The sequence below is a fragment of the Muntiacus reevesi genome, chromosome 8 (assembly GCF_963930625.1).
Source record: "Muntiacus reevesi chromosome 8, mMunRee1.1, whole genome shotgun sequence".
In the NCBI taxonomy this organism is placed as follows: domain Eukaryota; kingdom Metazoa; phylum Chordata; class Mammalia; order Artiodactyla; family Cervidae; genus Muntiacus; species Muntiacus reevesi.
Window position 1 is genome coordinate 5,636,334 of NC_089256.1, and position 24,540 is coordinate 5,660,873.

General features: G+C 40.6%; 1 protein-coding gene across 1 annotated transcript in view; it reads left to right on the top strand.

Moving 5' to 3' along the window:
• SLC9A9 (solute carrier family 9 member A9) overlaps positions 1 to 24,540 on the top strand; it is a 640,527-nt gene that overhangs the window by 210,716 nt on the left and 405,271 nt on the right. Inside the window, exon 6 of the mRNA XM_065942379.1 lies at positions 14,574 to 14,679. Coding sequence (XP_065798451.1) covers positions 14,574 to 14,679 — 106 coding nt within the window. The remainder of the gene's footprint in view (positions 1 to 14,573; positions 14,680 to 24,540) is intronic.

Genomic DNA, 24,540 nt, shown 5'->3' on the forward strand with positions numbered 1-24,540 from the left:
TTCAACACTTTGCAACCCTGTGGACTATAACCCACCAGGCTTCTCTGTCCATGGGATTCTCCAGGCAAGATACTGGAGTGGGTTGCCATGCCCTCCTCCAGGGGATCTTCCCCACCCAGTGATCCAACCCGCATCTCTTATGTCTCCTGCATTGGCAGGTGTGTTCTTTACCACTAGTATCACCTGGAAAGCCCATTCTTTGTCCTATACCACTATTATTTCTCAAAATAAAAAAGTAATGTGACAATCAAACTTAGCATAAAATGAAACCCAATAGTCAAGATCTCACTTGTTGACTTCATTTAACAAACATTTATTCAGCACCTGCAATGCACTAGATGCTGTAGGAGTGACTGGGGGAGGGAGAAGCAAAACACAGATCCTGCCTTTGAGAAACTCCTGTCTAAAGGAGGGTGTAAAAGGAGTAACTGGCAGTGAGTTTAAAAGATAAGACAGAGGTAGTCAGGTAGCTTTTTAAGCTTGGAGGAAGGACTCCATGAACTCCTGCGTCTCTGCAGGGAGGGGGGAGACAGTTCTGGGAAGACCTTAGGGTCTCCTTCATTTCAAAATAATATTTTGCTTGATTGAAAAAGATGACACGTCAGTCAGAGGAACCACAAAACATGTTTTCCTCCTATAAGAGATGGCTCTATGAGTAGGGTTTTTTAAGTTCCCATTCAGGCCACAGATGACATGACTTGGCTGAATATTAGCGAGATCTTCCTAGGCTCAGACTCCCTTCGGGGGTGTCCTGGCTTCACAATCCTGGGGTCAGGGTCAAGAGAGCACACAGAATTGCTATTATAACAGCTCTCTCCTCCCTTATGCAGAAGAGTCAGGCACGTGATCATCTGTCCTTGATACTGTTCTGCACCTGTTGCTCCGCAGTGCTGTAGTGCTGTATCCAGCGTTGTTCCCAGGTTCCAGCATAATTAGCAAAATAGACACTCTTCACAACTGAGATCTACTGTTTGGAGTTTAGGTCTGAGAGCCACAGATTTTTAGCTTTGGAAGGACCTTAAAGACAACTTCTCTCAGTCTCATTTTTGGACAGGGATCTTGAGACTCAGGAAGGTGAAACAGGGACTTCTGTGGTGGTCCAGTGGTGAAGTCTTCACCTTCGATGCACAGGGCGTAGGTTCAATCCCTGGTCAGGAAGCTCAGATCCCGCGTGCCTTATGGCCAAAAAACCAAAATGTAAAACAGAAACAACATTGCAACAGCTTGAATAAAGACTTTAAAAAAGGTCTGCATCAAAAAAAATTTTTTTCTTTTTAAAAGAAAGAGAAAGTAAATGTAGGAGTAGGTGTTCTTTCCAAATGCAGAGATTCAAGCAGTAATTTGGGAGAAAGGGAGGGAGGCAGAGAAGAGTCTTCATGACTTCTCTACTTGATAATATCTATTTATCTCTCTTAAAGGCATTTTTGAGTATCAAAGGGGAAACACACAAGTAGAAGGAGTCATTCCATTTTATAATGGACAAACCTCTTGATGGTTTTGATGACATGAGTAATAGCATTAATAGTAACCACCATTAATTGAGCTACAATATGCCAGACACTTTACATAAATTATCTCACTTAATCATTCTCCAAAAACCTATGAGGGAGAGAATATTTTTATCTCCTTTTTGCCAATGATGCTTCCTGAAAGCTTAGTGAGGTTAAGTAACTGGCTCAAGATCACCAAGTTCATTTGCATTGCAGTTGGGATCTGAACACAGGGTGGTTTGACATCAGAGTCAAATTCCCAACCATTATCTCTGCTTCTACTTTCGGGACAGAGTTGTGAATAGCAAGGTCTTGGCACAAAGGTCTTGCTTCAGAGATTGGAAGCCTAGTTATTTCCAGAACAGAATTAGAGAAGATAATGGGTGACAACCAACTATATACATGCCTCGGGATATTGAAAGTGGATAAAGCAAAACTCCAGGTGTTCTGAGGATGGGATTTCAAGAACACACTGAAAAACCATTTGAAGCAATTCAACAGCTCCGTGGACAGCTGGGAAACAGCTGTGGCTGACCTCTCTGGCTCGCTGCTTTAGGGGACAGAATTGCTCTGTTTAAATGACAGCAGCCCATGCTCAGCAGTGTCAACGACAGACCTGCAGAACAGAAGTTTGGAAAGTCAATGTCCAGCCCAAACTTTCCATTTATGTGTTAAAGAAGACATTGCATATTGTGGTGAATACGATTTAGAAAATTTTAGGACTGTTTCCTTGGACGGTAGGCTGTCTGGCTCCCTTTAGGGCTCGGCTTGGCTGAATGAGGTCAAATTCATGGGGTAGCGAGGCAACTGGTGAGTCATACTGAAGGCGGCACTCACTCTCAGTCAGATAAGTGCAGAGTCAGCACCTCCACAAGCAAACAGTGGGCGCTTCCTGAGGGTAAGATGCCCAGGGAGCCAGGAGAGCACCATAAACAGGGCTGAGCTCCCTTGCTCCACAAAGCTTCTCAGGGGCCCCAGGGGTTAGGATTCCTCGAAAAGTGATGGGTTTTATAGATAAGAAACATTGTAGTGCTCAATGTATTACTTTGAGCTGAAATGGACACAGATTTTCATAACAAGTGCTATCAGGTCAGTGAGTGGTCGAAGAAGTCACTGATCATAGTGGGAGAACACAAGAGAGACCGGGAGCTGGTCTGATCCTCAAGGAGTCCGACACGTGGCACAGGACCTTCAAGTTTCATTCATTCACTCATTCAATCAACAGAATTGCCTGCTACTTGCCAGAAATTATTGAAGGCATCAACGATTGTATAGATGAACAGCCAATATCAGTGATGAACAACTTTTTATCCAAGAAGACCAAGTCAAAGAAAAGCTAAAATGCTTGCAGTTTATTTTCGGGGAGTTTTTTTTTTTTTTTTAAATACTGCTTTCACATAAGGAAAAGCATTTATCTGAAACTGAACTTCTGCATTTTTATTATTTTCCAATCCAGAATGGATTTCTGTAGAGGGCTAAATTTTCAGACATGACAAAGCTAGTTCATTGTATAGTATCTGATGTAATAGATCATCACTGGAACTGTTATCCTTTTCTTTCCTTGACTGACTTTGTAAACTACCTAATTCCAAAGTGTGGCTTGTCTCTTCAAATTATACTATATAATGCCAAAGAGTTTTCCATTGTAAATAAGTTACATTTTTTAGGATACACTTTATTTAAATATATATATTTTTAATTTTTACAATGTTGTGTTGGTTTCTACCATACAACAACACAAATCAGCCATAATCATATATACATTCCCTCCCTCCCTCCCTCCCTCCCTCCCTCCCTCCCTGCCCCCCATCCCATCCCTCCAAGTCATCACAGAGTACCAGGCTGAGCTCCCTGTGCAACACAGCAACTTCTAAACAGCTATTCATTTTACACCTGATAGTGTCTATGCTGCTGCTACTAAGTTGCTTCAGTTGTGTCCAACTCTGTGTGACCCCATGGACGGCAGCCCACCAGGCTCCCCCGTCCCTGGGATTCTCCAGGCAAGAACACTGGAGTGGGTTGCCATTTCCTTCTCAAATGCATGAAAGTGAAAAGTGAAAGTGAAGCCTTGTTCGACACTCAGTCTTGTCCAACGCTCAGTCTTGTCCAACTCCTAGTGACCCCATGGACTGCAGCCTACCAGTCTCCTCCATCAGTGGGATTTTCCAGACAAGAGTACTGGAGTGGGTTGCCATTGTCTTCTCCATATAGTGTCTGTATGTTGATGCTAAGATAAGTTACTTTTTTTTTTTCAACACAAACATAAGTTTCTGCCTAGGTGATGATGCCATTTCTTGAATTTGGGAATTCAAGAGCAAAAGCAACAGATTGATGATGGCTGGTTAGGCGACAGGGAATCTCTAGCACCTCCATACCCAGTGCCAGGCACACAGTGATGCTTAATAAGTATTTGTTCCAGTAGAAGAACTCCAAATGGAGTTGTCTTGCCAGTGGTTAGATATGGTAGCCTGTAGTTGAGGAGAAGAAGGGATTGGCTGGAGACTGAGATAAGTGAATGTGGATGAGATTGCTCACAGAGACTTGGTAGAATGAAGAGGGAGCTGAGGAATTCTTGGGCAGCATTTGCATCAAAGGGGTGGGTTTGCCAAGGAGAGAGAGGGGGGCTGGAGGGTTCAAAGAGAACCTAGAAGTTAGTCTCCCCAACACAAAAGAGTGCTTGGAGAGATAAGAAGTGTCCACAGTGTCATGTCACATAGAGGGCTCGACAGTCTGGAAGACCAGGAAGGAAGTTCTGGGATGAAGGGAGGGGGAGAGGAGTGCTCACATATGGCACCCTGGGCTGTGGGAAGAGACTCTGAGTTCCATGGTATATCTCTGTATTAAGTTTGGCCAACTTTCAAGATGACTTTTTATCCTTTCTTATTCATGCTTATTGTAGAAAAATTATAAAATACAAAAAAAAAAAAGGTTCAGAGAAGAAGAATAAAAATGGCCACTGCTTGCTTTTCTCACAAGAGTGGCTTTATGACTTTTGGCTTGCTCTTCTCAGTCTTGGCTGGCCCGACTGTGCTAACCTTCCACCCTGGTTTGGGCTTCATCATTCCCACCTCAGCACCAGTTCTTCACAGTGTAGCTCAGATAAAATAAACACTGGAAAATAAAGTGATTTGATGAGCTAGAAAATAATACATTCTGAGTAATTGATCGATCTGATGATCGCACCAAGGGAAACACACATAGATAATTAATCAGCACAGAGGGCCTCGTGGCACAAACATTTGCAAATCCTCAGCCTTCTCATCCGTTCAGGTTTTATCCTTGGTAAAGCATGAGCTAAAAGATGGATTTGTCTATGTGACTTCTTGTCTGCTGGTGGGGGATAGGGGAGGGGAGGACTGAAGGGCCCTTCTACTCAGAAACTCATATGTTGAAAAGTTAAATGCCTGAGAGTGTAGGCTGCCCACCATTTGTAGTTCCTCTGGTGAGAGGGGAGCAGAGTGCACTTGTTTGGGCTGCTGTAGCAAATTACCAGAAATGTTGCAGCTTAAAGCAACACAAATTTATTATTGTATAGTTCTATAGGTAGGCTGGTTGACCGAGGTTGGCTCAACTAGGATCTCTTACTACACTCTCGCAAGGCCAAAATCAAAGTGCTGACTAGTGTGGCTCATGGTGAAGCCCTAGGTTCATTCCATTTGTTGACCGAATCCATTTCCTTGTAGTTATAGGACTGAGATTGCTGCTTTCTTATCTTGGCTTAAAGAGGTCTCCCTCTGACCCTTGCAAGTGAGCCCCTGCAGCTCAGAGCTAATAATGGCATGCAGACGACTTCTCACACTTGGAATCTTCATGACCGCTGCCCCCACGCCTTTTTTAGTCTCTCTTCTGCCTTCTCTTCAGCTGCATCTCTGACTCCAGGAAAAGAAATGTCTCTGCTTTTAAGAGTTTGAGTAATTAGGTTGCACCCACCCAAATAATCCAACATAATTTGCCCATTTTAAGCAAACTTTAATTACACCTGCAGAGTCCCTTTTGCCATGTTAAGCTATCTATACATGCACAGTCTCTGGGGATTAGTGCATGGATGCCTTTTCAGGGGAGATGAGGGAGGGGTTGTTGTTCAGTCTCTCAGTCGTGTCTGACTCTTTGCGACCTCATGGACTGCAGCATACCAGGCTTCCCTGTCCATCATCTCCTGGAGCTTGCTCAAACTCATGTCCATCGAGCCAGTGATGCCATCAAACCATCTCGTCCTCTATCATCCCCTTCTCCTCCTTCCTTCAATCTTTCCCAGCATCAGGGTCTTTTCTAATGAGTAAGCTCTTCGCATCAGGTGGCCAAAGTATTAGAGCTTCAACTTCAGCATGAGTCCTTCTAGTGAATATTCAGGATTGATTTTCTTTAGGATTGATTGGTTTGATCTCTTTGCAGTCCAAGGGACTCTAAAAAGTCTTCTCCAAAAACTCAGTTCAAAAGCATCAATTCCCCTTTATGGTCCTACTCTTCCATCCATACATGACTACAGGAAAAACCATAGCTTTGACTATATGGACCTTTGTTGACAAAGTAATGTCTCTGCAGGGGTGGGAGGGGGCATTATTCAGCCTACCTCACAGAGTGATGGCAGGAATGATTGGACTCATGATATGATCCCTCTCCTCCTATCTTCCCCACCCTGCTGTGTCACACAGACCCAGTGTAGCCTCTGAATATTACTCTTGTTCACGCTTAGCAGCTTTTCTAATCTACTTAGAAAGCAGAAATAGGCACCCTCTACTTTGAAATCTTTCTGTAGTGTCTCTTGGGGTCTTTATCCACAGATTGGGCAATGATGGAATACCTGCTTGCTTCATGTCTTTTTGTAGCAAGAGAAAAATTTATATACAAGAGAAACCCACTTATATAAATGTGTATCATGATCATGACTCACATTATCGTATTTTTCCTACAATTTTTGTTATGTGTAATGGGTCACAGTGATATTTTTACCTCCTATTGTTGACCCATTCAGGCTTTGTCTGCTTTATGGCTCCACTGAGCTTTTTTCTGAATTTATTTCATGATTTGTAGGCAAACCCTTGCTTACCCTGTTCATTTTTAAAATGGCAAAATGCTTAAGTCATAATCCTGATTGGAGAATGCTTGTACGACAGGGTAAGTCATCTTCACTCAGATATTGAACAGACTGCAAAGATTCCCCATTAAACTGCACCATGGCTCATTAAACCCCATTGGTGAGAAAATTGGGTCTTTGTTAAATGTTTATGTTCTGTGCTAATGTTAAATTTAGAATATTTCTCTTGTAGGTACCTTTGGGAAAAATTCTAAAGCACCAGCTAAAGTGCCAAAAGATATTAGCCCATAGTTCCCAAAGAGAAGATCTGGAAAATATCTACCCACCCCAGTGTTTGTTCTCAGGTTTCTATCTTGCTAATCTTTATATTTCTTATTTGTTTTTATTTTCTTAATATCAAACCTTGTGATATTCTGATTACTTTTTTATATTCTCAGTAACTGATAAGGACTGTACTTCAGGTTTTAAAGCAAAAGAAGGCGTCGATTATCTGGAACTATGTTCGACCGTGTTTGAAATCAAGGAAAGGACATGTGATTGTCAGTGTTTTTATTATGCATCCATATGTTGAAGAAATAATCTCTGACCACAAAGCACTTACATTCCAAAAAAGGACTTAAACAAATGCAAATACTTATGACAGAAATGTGATTCCAGAATGTGCTGTTTTAATTAATCTGAAAAGAATAATTTCCCCTCACATAATATTTATTAGAAATCCTCTACATATATTCCAAAAGAATTAGTTGGTTATTGTGTGGCAAAAGTTATTTAGAGCTAGGGAGACTTTCTCAACAGGAATCCAACAAGAGAATTAAATTCCACTGAAAATGATTTCAGGAACTATTTTCTCATTTCTCTCAGAGACCATGCTTCATAAGTATCATTCTGGCTGCACAGGATGTAACTTGATTCATTATATACAGCAAATGTCTTTGGACAGTGGTTCTCAAGCTTTTTGGTGTCACAACCCTTTTAAAATTCTTCAGAATTAGGAAAGACCTCAAGGAGTCTTTGTTTGTCAACATTTACCAGGTTAGAATTTAAAATTTTTAACATAATTTCATTGATCTCTTTAAAATAATAATCATGAACAATTTACATGCTAAATGACATTTTTTATAAAAACTATATTTCCAAGACAAAAAATTTACTGGGGAGAGTGACACATCTTTGCAAGTCCCCTTAATGTGTGGTGTGACAGAAGACAACTGGATTCTTACACTGGTTTCTGAATTCAGCTGCACTAACACACATCATAAAACCTCTAAGTTCCACTCTACACAGATGAAATAACAAGAATGAAAAATGCAAGTAACACTGTCATAGTATTATGAGATAGTTTTGACCTTGGGAATCTTCCTGAATAAGCCTCAAGAACTCCCAGGTGTCCCTGGACCACACTTTGAAACTATTGCCCTGGGGCATTGGGGCTTGTTTCTCCCAAGCATCTCTAGGGGAAAGGGCTGTAATGATGTGCTAACATGTGGTATTTTCTCCACCACCAACTCAGTACCAACATAATATATCATACTAATGGCCAAAATAAAATTGAAATGTTTTAGGGCTAAATCATTCATGATGGTCTGTGTAACTTCTAATTTACAACATTGTTGTTTAGTTGCTAAGACGTGTCCGACTCTTTTGTGACACCATGGGCCTGTAGCCCACCAGGCTCCTTTGTCCATGGGATTTCCCAGGCAAGAATACTGGAGTGGGTTGCTATTTCCTTCTCCAAGGGACCTTCCCGACCCAGTAATTGAACCCTTGCTCCTGCACTTCAGGCAGATTCTTTTACCGCAGAGACAAATGACCTCAATGAAATAACATCTAGTGGTTAACTTTCTAGATCAGGCAGTGTTTCTCTGACCTATTTCAGAAGGGTTAGGATTTCTCATTGTATGTCTAGGATATGACTGGCAAAGCTTGATTGGCAAAACCAGTATACTGAATCTGCTGCCAGGTCTTCACTGAGAAGATTGAGTCTCAAGCTAATTTCAGTATTCCAGCCTACTAGAATACCTCAGCTATTTTGGAGCCTCTCCTTGTAATCTCACTATGTCTAATATTTCAGAAAAGTGGGAAGAGTTACAGGAGAATTTCTTGTATACAAATTTTAGGAGGGGAAAAAAATCCTGCATTTTCCCAGTAATCATTTTCGGAAATAGAAATCGCTGCCTTGTTTATGAGACTACCAGGGTTCTCCACCTGTCAGCCTGACAAGGTTCCACTGCACAAGCCATAGACGTTTCTGATTCTCCATGTGTCAGGGACAAGTGTCATACATACTGATTTGCACAGAAAACCACAAAGAGCACTCTCCAGGGAGAGCCAGCATGTTGACAAGGCTGAGACTTGGACAAGACTTAGAGCAACAGGGGTAGGAACTGTTGTGTGATGCTGTCCACAGACCCAGGCAGAGATTGTGCAGGTTGCTGAGAGTTCCTGTATTAAAATAGCATTTGAAATTTAAATTCCTTGTAAAACACCAAGAAAATATGGGTCAGAGAGCTGTTAATGGAGATCTAGTGAAGGGACTGTCAACAAGTCACCCTGAAGATTTAGAAGTGACTGAAAGAGCATTAGGAATGAGGTTAGTTCAAAAGATAGTAACAAAAAAATAAGACATTATTTCAGCCAATACATTGAGGTACCAAATGGGGTAAGGTAGTCGTTATCTGAATTTTTATCTCTAGTTATGGTTATTGCATTTGAGATAAGAAAATATAAGCTCTGATGCTGTAATAGGGTTCTCTTCTTTTTCCTTTGTCTTCAACTTTTCTTTCTGCTTATTCTGTTCAATCTGTATTAAATTAGAAATTGAAGAGAAAGCCTCCATTGGCTTTCTACTCCATAGGCTTCCCTTCATCACCAGCTTCTCAGGAGTGCCATCCACACCACTGCTTCATTCATTCTCCCAAGACCCTTCACTGTTTGACTACTGAAACTATAACATATTCTCAGAAAATAGTTGAATCATTATATCATTCATTGAACCACTATTATCTCAGTGATTCAATGGCATGTCTCAACCATCCACTGCTCTTACATGGGAATAGGGATGTGTGTGTGTGTGTGTATTTGAGCATAAGGTTATATATGTTTGCATTCCTTACTACCAAATCAGGAGACAAAACAGATTTTTCTCTAGCTAAAAAGTCAAGTATGGGGAAGGAACCCCAAACCCCAAGCTGACTGTTGAAACTCATCACTGAGTGATGAGAACTACAGTATGACAAAAGCAAGCATGACACAATTCCCTGGTAAAATCAGAGGTTACAGAAATCAGATTGTGTCTTCTTCTCTTCCTCTCCACATGGTGTCTGGAATGTTCTCCTCAGACTATCCCAAGCAGTCTGATCAAACTACACCTGGCTCTTCAACCCAGCCTTGGACCTGGGTTGTCCTTACAAACCCAACAAGTTTCGAGCAGAGCCGGTGTGAGCATGTCCACAGCTGTTCCAAGAGGTTCTCTCTTGGGAAGAAGTGCCGTGAGAGTCTAGGACATTGTGTGTGAGACTGAGCCCCGCCTGCAAGCTGATTACATGCATTTTTCAAAGCTCTCAGCTCAGCAGTGAGAGTGGGTGGCTAATTTCCTGATTCACCTATTCAACTCATTTGTGGTCCCAGCAAATATTCCCTCTTGTGGGACACACTGCCTTGTTTTATTTCAAAGCTGTTACATTTCTTCACAGGGTAGATAGGAATGCCCCCAAGTAATAGCTTTTTCTTTGTGGGGGACAGCATTTATGCAGTGGAGTTCAGTTCTTTGTGCAAAAGGAATTGCGGGAATGTCAGAACACTTTTGAACAAAACTGGATATTCAGTTAAAAGTCTGTCCCTCCAAAGGCCCAAAGCTCTCACTGTAGATTCAGAGTCCATCCTAGCATAGGGAAGACTGCATATGTGGGGAGCTGGGGAAAGAAACCCAGGGCTTTACCTCCCTACTTGTGAGCCAAGGCAACTCATGTGCCTGGGAATGCAGACAAGCTGCAAGTCATCTTCAAAGCTTAGAAATACAAACAAGCAACTACAAAGACTAAAGTCTGTATTAGTAGAGCTTCCATGAGAGAATTTTCTAACTTAAGAATAACTCTCTACCAACAGTGTAAGAAGTTTTCCTTTTCTCTACACCCTCTCCAGCACTTACTGTTTGTAGATTTTTTGATGATGGCCATTCTGACCAGCATGAGGTGATACCTCATTGTAGTTTTGATTGGCATTTCTCTAATAATTAGTTACATTGAGCATCTTTTCATGTACCTGTTGGCCACCTGTATGTCTTTTCTGGAGAAATATTTATTTAGGTCTTTTGCTCATTCTTTTTATTGGGTTGTTGGGTTTTTTTGATATTGAGCTCCATGTGCTGTTTGTATATTTTGGAGATTAATTGATACAGCCACTGTGGAGATCAGTACAAAGGTTCCTTAAAAAACTAAACAGGTAACAACAACAACAAAAAACTAAACATAGAATTACCATATGACCGAGCAATCATACTACTGGGCATATACCCTGAGAACCATAACTCAAAATACACACATACTCCAATGTTCATTGCAGCATTATTTACAATAGTTAGGACAGGGAAGCAACTTAGATGCCCATTGACAGATGAATGGATAAAGAAGATGTGGTAACTATATATAATGGAATATTACTCAGCTATAAAAAGGAATGAAACTGATTCAATTGTAATGTGTGGATGAACCTAGAACCTGTGATACAGAGTGAAATCAGTTAGAAAGAGAAAAGCAAATTTCATATATTAACACATATATATGGAATCTAGAAAAATGGTACTGATGAATCTATTTGCAGGTCAGAAATAGAGATGCAGCTAGAGAGAACAGACTTGTGCACGCAACAGGGGAAGAGAGGGTGGGACGAATTATGATAGTAGCATTGACATATATATATACTACCATGTATAAAATGGACAGTTAGTGGGAAGCTGCTCGATAGCACAGGGAACTCAGCTAAGTGCTCTGTGATGACTTGAGGGGTGGGATGGGGGTGGGGGTAGGAGGGAAGCTCAAGAGGGAGGGAATATATGTATACATATGGCTGATTCACATTGTTGTTCAGCAGAAATTAACCCAACATTATAAAGCAATTATATTCCAATAAAAATTATAATTTTACTTTTATTCCACACAAAATTCTAGTAAAAGGAAAATGTTGGTAATTCAAATTCCCAATTGTGGACCTCCCTGGTGGTCCAGTGGTTATGTCCCTTTACTTCCAAGGCAGGGGGCACAGTTCAATCATTTGTCAGGAAACTAAGATTCCACATGCCTATGGTGTGCCAAAAAAGCAGAAAAATAAAACTCCCAACTGAAGCCTTTTTGTTTTGATTTGATTCAGGATCTTGACTCTATCCTAGCAGGAGAAAGAGGTTACTTAGCAGAGAAAATCGTCAGCCCCCTCCCACCACCACCTGCAAAGGCTCAGAGGTGGTACAAATGTGAACAGCTATACACTAGTAGAGGGTACATCTCTGCCATTCTATCATGATTAAGGATCTATTCATCTAGAATAATGAAATCGACTCTATGCCTAGTAAAACTGAATCTGGCTAATCGTCATGCTGATTCATGGCATTCTGTATTTGTTGTCTCTTTACCCCAAAGCTAATTGTTGGGTTCAATACTCCTTTCCCTAGGATAATCTTTAGTAAATAAAAATCTATTCCTGATGGATATGGTTTTCAGCCACTTGCTGGTGCTTAGGATCAGGTTTTGCAAATACCCCACATGTATATTTCATGTTTCTTTTCCCCCATGTATCCCTTATCTGTGAGTATCTCCCAAGGATCTCTCATGAACTCTCTCTCTTTCTATATACTTCACCCAGGCAATCTCAGCCACTCCTGTGGCTTTATGTTCTACCTACATGCTTATTACCCTTAAATTATTTCTTCTACTTTAACTCTGTCTAGTTACAACCTTAATTTTTTTATTTTTTGCAGTTCTGGGTCTTCATTGCTATGCAGGTTACTCTCTCTCTAGTTGTGGTGCAAAGGCTTCTCACCTTCGTGACTTCTCTTGTGGAACACAGGCTCTAAGGAACTTGGGCTTTAGGAGTTGTGACTCCCAGACTCTAGAGTGCAAGCTCAGTAACTGTGGCGCAGGGGCAAATTTGCTTCGGGGCATGTGGGAATTTCCTAGACCAGGGATGAAACCCATGTCCCTTCCATTGGCGGGTGGATTCTTTACCACTGAGCCACCAGGGAAGCCTCTAGTGATAACCTTTTACTTCTAACTTTCTTATTGAAATTTCCATTTGAAATTCCACCTGGCTATTTAAGTCAACATATCAAAAACCAAACTTGCAAAATTCCCCTGTCTACAAATTTCTCTTATGCAGCCCATTTACTGCCTGCCCAGGGCTGAAACCCAAATCTTGCTTTCTCTCAAGCACCAAGACCTACCAGTTCTTCATCCCAAATATATTGTGGGTATTATCGCCTCTGCCCTATCCTCCCTGACATTATCTTTTCACTCACTAAAGCTAACCATAGTCTAGCAACATGCTAGGGGGTAGTGACCCAGAGGGAAGGTGAGAACAAATGAGTAAGTAAAATAAAAGCACTGTGGTCACTGACCTATAAGAACCCAGGGTGGTGGATGTTCAGGAAAGAGCAGGATGTACAAGAGTTGAGGAGCCTGAATCTAGGACTCTTCCAGTCTTGGTACAACTCATCTCTTGCCAGAACATTCGGGAAAGCTTCCAGCCGCATGTCCATTCTGTCCTCTACCCTGCTGCCTAAACTTGATTTCCAAGGTTTAAATCAAATTGTGTCACTCTGTCACTAAAACCCTCCCATTATGGCAGACAAGTGCCAAACTTATTGACCCTACTTACAAAACAGTCCAACTGAGCTTTTTCTTCTCCCTAGCACTCTCTTAAACAACACAGCTATTAACCTCACAGTGCATGAAATAGTAAAGGAAAGAACAGAAATGAAAATGCCCATTCTGCCTTAAAAATTTACCATCAGTATCATTTTCAACCACCCTCTCTTTCCCTTTGGCAATCAACTCAGTGGATCATTCTCCTAATGATAGCTGTTCACACTGCATGACTGTTTCAAACATTGAGACACTGAATAGTTTTGATGAACACAGTTAATCAGTGTGTGATTACTCACTGCCCAGGTATATGCCCAGAAGCTCTGTACACCTACGGTATATGGGAGCCATGAAGCAGACTGCCGAAAATGAATCCTCAGGCCCTGCTCTTAGGAACATTGGGTCCATCTGTATAGATGAGTGTGATCTTGAGAGAATGAGAGCCAGGTGCCAACCACCTCTCCCTTCACAGGAATAAGCTGCTGCAACAACTCTTCATTCATTCACTCACTCAGTCATTCACACATCAAACACTTCTTGAGCGTGTGCCAAGAGCTCACAGTCTTTTCTATGATATGTTCTGTGATCCCAAATTCTGGGATCAAAAAGGAGTGACCCAGGTCTTTACTGAGGGATCAGAGGGCTGGGGGAAACTTGAGAGGCTTTTAAAGATTGAATAAAGGTTTGGGGTTTTTTGTAGCAAAAAGTGTGTGTGTGTGTGTGTGTGTGTGTGTCTCGCTTTATGTATTTAAGGAAAGAGGAGAATGGTAGCATCTGGATGAGAAACAGATAGCTGCCCTGCTAAAGTGAACCCAAATGCCAAGGTAATTAGAAAATAATACAGGAAATTCTGTGTTCAGGAAATTCTGACAAGTTCAGCGTGGCTAGAGGGAGGCAGTAGAGGGCAGCCAGGGAGTTCAGACAGAGACGCTGGAAGGCAAACAGTACACAGATTATACAAGACTTGTACCAAGGAGCTCAAGCTTTCTCTGTAAGCAGTGTGGAGCCCAGAGAAATCTTTTAAGCAGGGCAGTGACTGATGAGGTTGATTTTGGTTAAAGGTTCAGTATGTATCTATCGATGGATTTGAGAAGATGAACATTTAATGAGTGCTTTATACAGGTGACCACAGCCAAGGACAAGTCTATGGCCACATCCCAGCTAACTCTGCATGTTTGTGTGTGTCTCCCCTAGTGACGGTGTTGGCCATTTTCCATGAACTGCATGTCGACCCTGACCTGTACACACTCTTGTTTGGGGAGAGCGTGTTGAACGATGCAGTCGCCATAGTCCTCACATAGTAAGTACCAGAACTTGGCCTGTGCTTCTTTGACCAAGTGAAAGATGCTTCAAATATGGTGATAATTCCTAGGGGCTTTAATAGTATCTTTTCTCTTATATCATGGAGATAAAGGCAATTTCTAGCTTTTAAGGAATAATTACCACTGAAGAGCTCCAATAATGTGTACATTTCATTGTGCACTTAATTTCTAACACTATTAATAAGTTTCACATTTCCAGTCTATGATAAAATACTACTCAGAGGGTAACACTTTTGTTTCTTGGTGTATATATTTAGCTGATTCACTTAGGGTTCCTAAAAGGCACATAAATAAGCTTTCTTCATTTTAAATCAGTATCATTTAATTTTTTCAAGTCATTTTCCAGATAATAGACTAATAGAAACCATTGTATTTACAGGAATTTTGGCAAATCAGAGATAGAAGTTGAGAGTCATAATTCTCTATTTATCAATGCAAATGTCACGCATTATAGAAATACACACATTCTAAAATCATCCATGTGATAAGTAAAAGTGATGAAGCTTCTGCTAAGAGGTAATATAATTTCTCTTTCATACTGGAGGAATTTTCATTTCAGGATGAGAATTAGCATTCTCTTCTCACCTCTCCTTCAGGCACTCACCATTTATATTTAATAAATGCCATTTTGGTGGCTTTCACAATGTCAGAGGTCTCTTCTTGGTTTTAGATTAAGACTAACATTTTGGGCAACTGTCAAATACCCTAAGGGAAAGTAGCCATCTAATAATTAAATGTGACAACAAGATTCAATTCAGGGTGCTAATTACTTTGAGTGCATTTGAAAATGCATTGCAAACTAACAAAGGATTTTTAAAAGTCAGATCTCACAGAGCAGAGTAGGAAACAACAGAGAGGCACTCCTCTTTTTTTCTGCCAGCTGACGTTTCTCAAGGCTGCCACCCCAAAGTTCAGCAACTTTCAAGAAAGAGTCAAAAAAAACCCTTATATTTCACCTGATTACCAAGAAGTGCCTTTCCTGCTTTTGAGGAAAATATCAATGAGTCCAAATTAAGAGCTACTCAGCCATTAAAAAAATTCATTTGAATCAGTTCTAATGAGATGGATGAAACTGGAGCCCATTATACAGAGTGAAGTAAGCCAGAAAGATAAACACCAATACAGTATACTAACGCATATATATGGAATTTAGAAAGATGGTAATGATAACCCTATATGCAAAACAGAAAAAGAGACACAGATGTACAGAACAGAATTTTGGACTCTGTGGGAGAAGGCGAGGGTGGGATGTTTCGAGAGAACAGCATCAAAACATGTGTATTATCTATGGTGAAACAGATCACCAGCCCAGGTTGGATGCATGAGACAAGTGCTCGGGGCTGGTGCACTGGGAAGACCCAGAGGGATCGGGTGGAGAGGGAGGTGGGAGGGGGGATCGGGATGGGGAATACATGTAAATCCATGGCTGATTCATGTCAATGTATGGCAAAAACCACTACAATACAGTAAAGTAATTAGCCTCCAACTAATAAAAATAAATGGAAAAAAAAAAGCAAAAAAAAAGAGCAAAAGTCGTGGCACATTCACAAATGCCAAAGGATGCTTTTAAAGAAACACCAAAAAAAAAAAACCCACCAAGAACAGTTCATTAAAACATCAGGAATCTCTGTCTAAGAAATACTAGTATTAAGGAAACATTTGGAGTAAAATTTATTTTAAAATCTGTTGAGTCTCTCATCTTCACTTCCCGAACTGCCAAGTTGTAAAAGGCCAAGCAAAGTGAAATCACTAAAGCGCAAATGAGCTTGGGAAAGAATCGTGCAGCTACAACCAAGGAAAGGCTTGGCCTTTCTGCTTTCAGCACTACCATTCACAGTAGTTTTCCATTAAAAATGCAGACTCCGAGGATGAATGTTGATGCTGCTGAGCACAAGCCTGGGGGACATTCGGAACAATCCATTTAATATCGCCTCAGGTCAATAGGTGGCTATTAACTGGCAGTGCATTTTCTACTTCCCTACCCATGCATTGAATGTCATAATAAAATGTGTTTCTCACCAAAGCAGGATCCCTTCCTTTCTAGGCACCAGACACTTGCCATTCTAACCAAAATCTTGTGCTTCCCAGCTTTGACATTTCAGGTATTGTACAGAGTGACCCCAATAAGTTTTAACTTTAAAATAAAGGTATGAGTTCTTGACATGGACACTGTCACACATTGAAATCTGCAGGCTATTCTACCCAGTGCATGCGGATTCCATCAGCCTCTCCTGGGAGTTCTGCTGAGCATTAATGCACAGCTGTCCCTCTGTATCCACAAGGGACTGGTTCCAGGCCACCTGTGGATACCAAAATCCACGGGTGCTCAAGTCCCTTATATGAAATGGCATAGTACAGCCAACCCTCTCTACCTGCCAGCTCCCTGTCTGCAGAGTCCGCTAACGAACCTCAGATTGTTCGATGAGGAACCTGCAAATTCATCGGGTCACTTGTACTTAGGTTATGCTGAGTCTGGACTCTGTCCACCTCTGCTATTAATTACTTCTCTCGCCTTGCACAATTCTCCATGTGTTTACTCTTCACTTTTCTCACATGCTTCTTAAACTTAAGTTTACAGCCCATATGACACTCTCATTTTATACATTTACTTACCCACACATTCCCTCTCCTTTTAATGCTGCACCCCCACCCTCTCTCTTCCAACTATCTTCTGTTTACCTTGCAAGAGCCCTATTAAAAAGTTTTCCATAACCTTCAGAGCAGAAGTTCAAACATTTGTCTCTCCATGTTTCTCTTCCTTCACTCTAAACTTCACATAGTGCCCAAGCAAGTCTCTGACTTGTAATCTACGCTTTTCTTTACCTGCACAAAGCTCTCTCTTCACAGCTCCTGTTTTTGGCTCATCAAGTTTTTTACCACATACCTCAGACTCCTCCTCTGGGAACCACTAGCCCACATGCTAAGACCCTACTCTTCCTTTCTATGTGCCTCTAATTCTCTGCCAGCTCAGCAGTGCATTCTTGGGTTTACATGTATATTTTCTTCTCTAGATAGTAATGTCTGAAGATGGAGTCTTTGCACTTGAAACATACATCAAAAGAGAAAATGAAAATCTCTTTTGCATTTTCCCTTTCTCAGTTCCATCTTTGTGTGGTTTTGAAGTTTAAGAATAGAGTTTTTTATTGTATCATGCAAAAGAAAAGACACATTTTTATATGAAATCAAGTACAGTAAAGGACCTAAATCATCAACCACTATGGCCTTTGCAGTGACTCTGGAGCCTCTTTGGAATGGTCATACACTTTCATTTACCTTCTCATCTTCTACCTGCAAATCTCCTTGTTTAAGTACCATCCTCTTAATATTTAAAAAAAGCTTTATTGTTAGTTTTGTGACAATACTCTATTCTAGCATTTCTCATTCAAATACAGAGTAATTTAGCCATATTTTAATTTAAATTGGGTTTCCCTGGTGACTCAGTGGTAAAGAATCCACCTGCAATGCAGAAGACACAGGAGATGGGTTCAATCCCTGGACAAGAAAATGGCAACCCCTTCCAGTATTCTTTTCTAAAAAATCCAATGGACAGAAGAGCCTGGTGGGCTACATAGGGTTGCAAAGAGTTGGACACAACTGAGTATTCATGCACACCATAACACCACAGTTTAAATTAGCTTTTCTGTGATAATCTAAGTAACCAGTTAGAATACTTTTTCTTAGGCTAAATGTGCTCTGAATTTCAAACAACTACTGTAATATATGATTGAATTTGATGACCACAACTCCTGAACACAGCCATGCATGGTGGGTGATCCAGAGTTACCTTAAAATAAAAGTAACTTTATTTAACAAAAAGTTTTGGAATTAGCTTTCCTCTGATCCATACGATTGTTCCAAGTATATAGGGAATATCATGCCCAAACATGTATGCGTAATGGCTCATGAATGAATTCCACGTGATGGATTTGCATTTCTAAGAATGCGTAATAGACTATGAAGGAAGGCAAAAGATATGATGGAGACATCTTAAAAGGTCTGTGTTTTGGAATCCTGAACAAAGAGGCAACGGGGTAGGGTAGAAGGAGCCTTAGATTTAAGTCAAAAAGCTGGTGTCAGGATTGTCACGAATTAACTGTGCAGTTATTACAGTTGACATGGAATCAACCCAAACTGCAGTAAACACAAGGGAATCTGTGTGAGCTGAGGTAACTGAACAGCAGGAGTAGACGTGGCTCAGGGAAGGGCCCAGTGGAACAAACACAGCTCTCTCCTCAGTCAGCTTCTTCAGGTTATCTCACACACCCGCTCACAAGATGGCTGCCAGCATCCCCCAGGGCTGCGTCTTTAGTCAGGAGAGCAGGGCCAGAGTCCTTGTCCCATTATTCCCAGAAATAATCTTGGTACATCTTATAGATTCTGATGCCATTCCAGACCCACTTGAGGCCAGGGAGATGTGCTGAATTTACTGTCTTGGGTCAGTCACATTGTTCATGAACTTAAGGCAGTAACTGGTTTTAATTGAAAGCACATGAACTGAGACTGGGGCAAGGTGGGATTATTGCTCAGAGTAATACTGCCACAAAAAAGGAAGAGTGGGGACTTCCCTGGTTTTCCGGTGGTTAAGAATTCACATTGCAATGCAGAAGACACGGGTTCTACCCCTAGTCGAAGAACTGAGATCCTCCGTGCCGAAGGGTAACTGAGCTCACACTACTACAGCTAGAGGGTCTGTGCGCTACAACAAAGACACCATGCAGCCAAAAAAAATTTTTTTTATTAAATTAAATTTAAAAAGACAAGTGGATGTATGTTGCTGTGTGTGGCAACTAAGACCCCATGCAGCCAAAATTTTTCAAAAAGTATAATTAAAAAAGAAGTGTGGAGGCTGGTCAGAAACAAAATAAAACAAAAAAAAACATGACGGTGACTTTATATGACCATAAGCTCTTCACACTTGTTTCCTTACCTATATTATGTAAGAATACTTGTTCTGTATACATTGCAAAATTATTCTGGGCAATAAATAAAGCAATATAGTTGGGAAGGCTCTATAATCTATATAATCTACATAATCTGTGTTTATAAGTATATATATACTAATTATAATTTATATAGTCACTTATATCAATATCTTTCATTCTACTTATACATATCTCTGGTTTCAGTGAAATGACTAAAGAAAGACCTGCTTCTAGTGAAGCATTCCTTCATAAATATGACATTTTATGAACCAAGGAACAGAGAGAATAACCATTTTTACATGTGGTTTCCCCCATTAGGAACGAATGAGTTAGTTAAAGCACACAGTCTAAAGTTGATAAATCAAGAGCTAGAAGTTGAAGTATATTATTTAACATTACATAGGTTCTCACAACCAAAGTTGATATTACCTGTGAAAGCTGACTGGAGGAGGAGAAAGAAAAGCAGGGCTCTGTCACCTGAAACGCCATGTCTCTCACAGTAAATCAGTTTTTACATATGGAGTTGATAAATCAAGAAATGAAAGTGTATACATATATATACACACACATATTATTTAAAAATCGGAGTGCAATGCAAGGGCCACAGGTTCGATCCCTGGTTGGGGAACTAAGATCCTGCATGCTGTGGAGCAACTAAGACCTGACACAGCCAAATAAATAAATATTGGGCTTCCCAGATGGCTCAGTGGTAAAGAATCCTGCCAGCGTAGGAACTGCAGGAGACGCGGGTTCCCTGGGTTGGGAAGATCCCCTGGAGAAGGGACTGGAAACCTACTCCAGTATTCTTGCCTGGAGGATCCCATGGACAGAGGAGGTTGGTGGGCTACAGTCTATGGGATCACAAAGAGTCAGACATGCACGCAGAGTCACAGGGCAGCCATCTCAAGAAATAAAGACATAAATGGTTAAAAAGAGATGCTTTCGCTATGTGTGACAATGATAAAAGTGAAAAAATGATTTAATCTATTTTGTATCCTTTCACACTATCTGAATGTTTGTATGCATTTGAATTAATATATTTAAACTATTCTTCAGGTGATCAAAAGAAAAGTCAATTTATTTGATGAGAATAGAGTCAATCAATCCTAGCAGGCAAAATCACTACAAGCAAAATTAAATGATGAAAGATAGACCAGGGAAAGTAGTTTCAACAGACATGTTGATAGTCTTTCAAATATGTATTGATTGTCAATCTTTTTAGTATACCAAGTATACTAGTTATGTTACCTGAGGTAAATTACTTAACCTCTCTTTGCACCAGATGTGTCCTTTATAAAACAGAGATGGTGATATTAATAGCACTTACCTCATTGGGTAGGATTAAACAAAAAACACCTGGAATAGGACCTGACTTGTAACACTCAGTAAACACTAGATATTAGCTTCTGATATTACTCCTGTTATAAAAGACCAATAAAGAAAAGGTAAACATGATAGAAAAATGGACAAAAGATGTAAGTAGATAATGAACAAGAGAAGAAACATAACTGGCCAATATTCTACCAAATAAGATCAACTTCACTAGTAATGAAACAAATTAAATATCATTTTTTGCATAGCAAATCTTCAAATTTTCAGAACTCAAGAGAACAATCATACTTGGGGTAAATCAGAGTTTGGAGAAATGGGAACCCTCCCTCTTTAATGAGAAAAAAAGAGAAAAGGAATAGAACTTTTATAAAGGCAGTTTGGCAATATTTATAATCATTAGAATTTGTGAATGCTTTCACCCATTTATTTCATTTCTAAAATTTGTCTTAAGCAATAAAGAATATGTGTAAAAATTTCTTAATGAGGATGAGTGCATTGCTTTGAACAAAAAGTTGTACTTAAATTACTAGTTGGTTGAGTAAATTATATTAAAATCATGAAATTCTATGCAGACATTTTTTAAATGATAGAAAAGTTATTGATATTAAAAGATATTCACATTATGTTTTTAGGTAAATAGGAAAATGTTACTTTTATATTTTTTTTAATATTTATTTTTATTCATTTATTTGGCTGCACCAGGTTTTAGTTGCCACATATGGGCTGTTGCTTGAGGCATGTGGAATCTAGTTCCCTGACCAGGGATTGAACCCAAGCTCCCTGCATTGGGAGCATGAAGACTCAATAGCTGGACCACCAGGGAAGTCCTGAAAAAATTTTAAATGGTGTATGCTATAAGATCTATTAATATTTTTTGGCTAAAAAAACCACAGCCAAATTTATGTGTGTATAATTATAATACGTTATAATTTATATACAAAATCAAAGTGATAGGTGGGATCACAGATGATTTTTATATTCTTCTTTTTTGCCTGGATATAAATATATACAATGATCAGCTCTGGTCCAGTGAATTCCCCACTAACATACTTGATAATTGGCAATCTTCATTTAAATGTAGATTTTGCTGCTGCTGCTAATTCACTTCAGTCGTGTCCGACTCTGTGTGACCCCATAGACGGCAGCCCACCAGGCTCCCCCGTCCCTGGGATTCTCCAGGCAAGAACATTGGAGTGGGCTGCCATGCCCTTCTCCAATAAATGTAGATTCTAGAGAGCTTTAAATCTGACTTTTTTCTACCCATGAAAGAGAAGAAAGAAGACGATGAATGTTCTCAGTCATTTATCTGCAAAACTGAAGTACTGCCAGTATTGTACTGAAATATCTTCTTGTGAAATAATTGCACAGTGTACAAATGCTTCCAGATTTTCTTAGAGATAAAATCAGAACCTCATTAAACAGCTGGCTGTTGGATGATAATAAATACATGCTAGGTTCCTTCATTTTCTGGTGAGCAAATGCTTACAAGGAAATTCAATGTAGATTATTAAGAGAAGGTGGGAAATGGAGCACCGTTTTCTTTTCTTAAATAAGAGTGTTACGCTGCTTAGAGGTTCTTACTAGAAAATGTCATTTAAAGTGTGATACTGGTGAATGCTTGGCACTTAGCATGAGTGACATTTTGAAAGAGCACATTTCTTATAGCGCATGCATCTTAAGAGAAATTTAAAATGGAAATTAATGGGATGGCTGTGAGATTCCAAGTACCATGCAACTAACAGGAACCTTGAGATGTCATCCAGTCTTTAGTAAAAATGTGCTGAGGACGTTTAAGCGCCAGACATTGTGCTGAGCCCTGGTGATGCAGTAGGAGGGCGCAGCCACCTATCCCTGCTCTCAGCTTAACTCCTCAGTGAAACAGGAGAACGATCGCTAACACAGGATTTAATGTGTGTAACAAAAACTTGCTCTAAAAATTATCCCAGAAAATAGCTCTGTAGAGATGGGTTCTGAACACACAGTGCTAAGGAAATCTATTCTTCCTCTTGGTACCAGCATCTCTATGTAGATTACAAGCTCCTTGAAGGCAAATAGATGGTTCTCCATCACCCATGACATGAAGCTAATTATCTGGAAGTTTCTCAACCTTTCAAATACAGATGGGGACATTTTACTAATTATTAAAATTAAAATTTATTCCAGAGGATGGATGTTTAATATTCTTCATATTGCTTCTTCTAAATATATGAAAAGCTTTATTTGTTATCCTCATTAGCTCTACTTCTCCCATTTGACCCATAGCTGTAAACAAAGGGGTGATACGAAGATGTCTCCTTTTGATGAGCATGAACGAAAACTCTTATTCCAGCCAGAAAGTACAATATTTCTCATAAATCTGCTTAACTTAAAAGCAAATTTCTTAAATCTGACATATCTTTCTGAGGATAAGTCACTTTGATATTTGCCTTGGAAACTGATAATCAGCATGAAATGCATGTATTTTGATGCCTGTCTGGATACTGCTGGTATACATAACTGGAAAAAAAAAAAGTTATGGCCCTCTTGGCTTAAGGGTCCTTGTCCCGGCAGTCAGTTCCATGCCGGCTTCTTCTTTCGGACGCCAGATGGCGGCACCTAGCAGGAATGGAAAGGCGTCCTGGTATCTTTAGGAAGCAACTGGGAGGCAGAGCTGAGCTGACCTCCAGCTTCAGCCAGAAGGCCCAGTGTTCGCTGCCACACCCCTGCCTGCTGCCGCAGCCCTGTTTGTTTGTTCTCATTCCTAATCCCTGGTTCCCGTTTCCTGGCTGTGACTCTGGAAGCTCCCCACCCTGCCTCTTAATGTCCGTGTTCAGATGACAGGAACTGACCTTGGCTTCATCCTGGGACGCCATCCCTTGTCTCTCAGATTAGATCTGACATTCACTCACTATTTCTCTGAAACTCAGGCTTCCCTGGTGGCTCAGAGGTTAAAGCGTCTGCCTGCGATGCAGGAGACCTGGGTTCAATCCCTGAGTCGGGAAGATCCCCTGGAGGAGGAAATGGCAACCCACTCCAGTACTCTTGCCTGGAGAATCCCATGGATGGCGGAGCCTGGTGGGCTACAGTCCATGGGGTCGCGGAGAGTCGGACACGACTGAGCGACTTCACTTCACTTCTCTGAAACTCAGAACTGGCTTTGCTTCATGTCAAACCATGCACTACAAACTGACCTACCAAGAATAAATAAATAAAAGAAATCCATGTTGATGGTGTCTTATTGCAATCCCACTATGCGCTAATTTATTGACACGTAAGTCAGATGTAAGTGGCAGAAGTGAAGTGAGTGAAGTCGTGTCCGACTCTCTGCGACCCCATGGACTGTAGCCTGCCAGGCTCCTCCATCCATGGGGTTTTTCAGGCAAGAATACTGGAGCGGGTTACCATTTCCTTCTCCAGTGACAGAAGCCCAATTCAAATTAGCTTAAGCAAAGAAATTCACTGGCCTATTTAGCAGGAGTTGGGCTGACTCTGGGCATACCAGGATTTAGGGGTTCAAATATGATTGTCTTCTTTCTTGGCTCTGATTCCCTCTGAGTGCTAACATCATTCTTTCCTACTGTAGATAGACTGCACAGATATGTATGT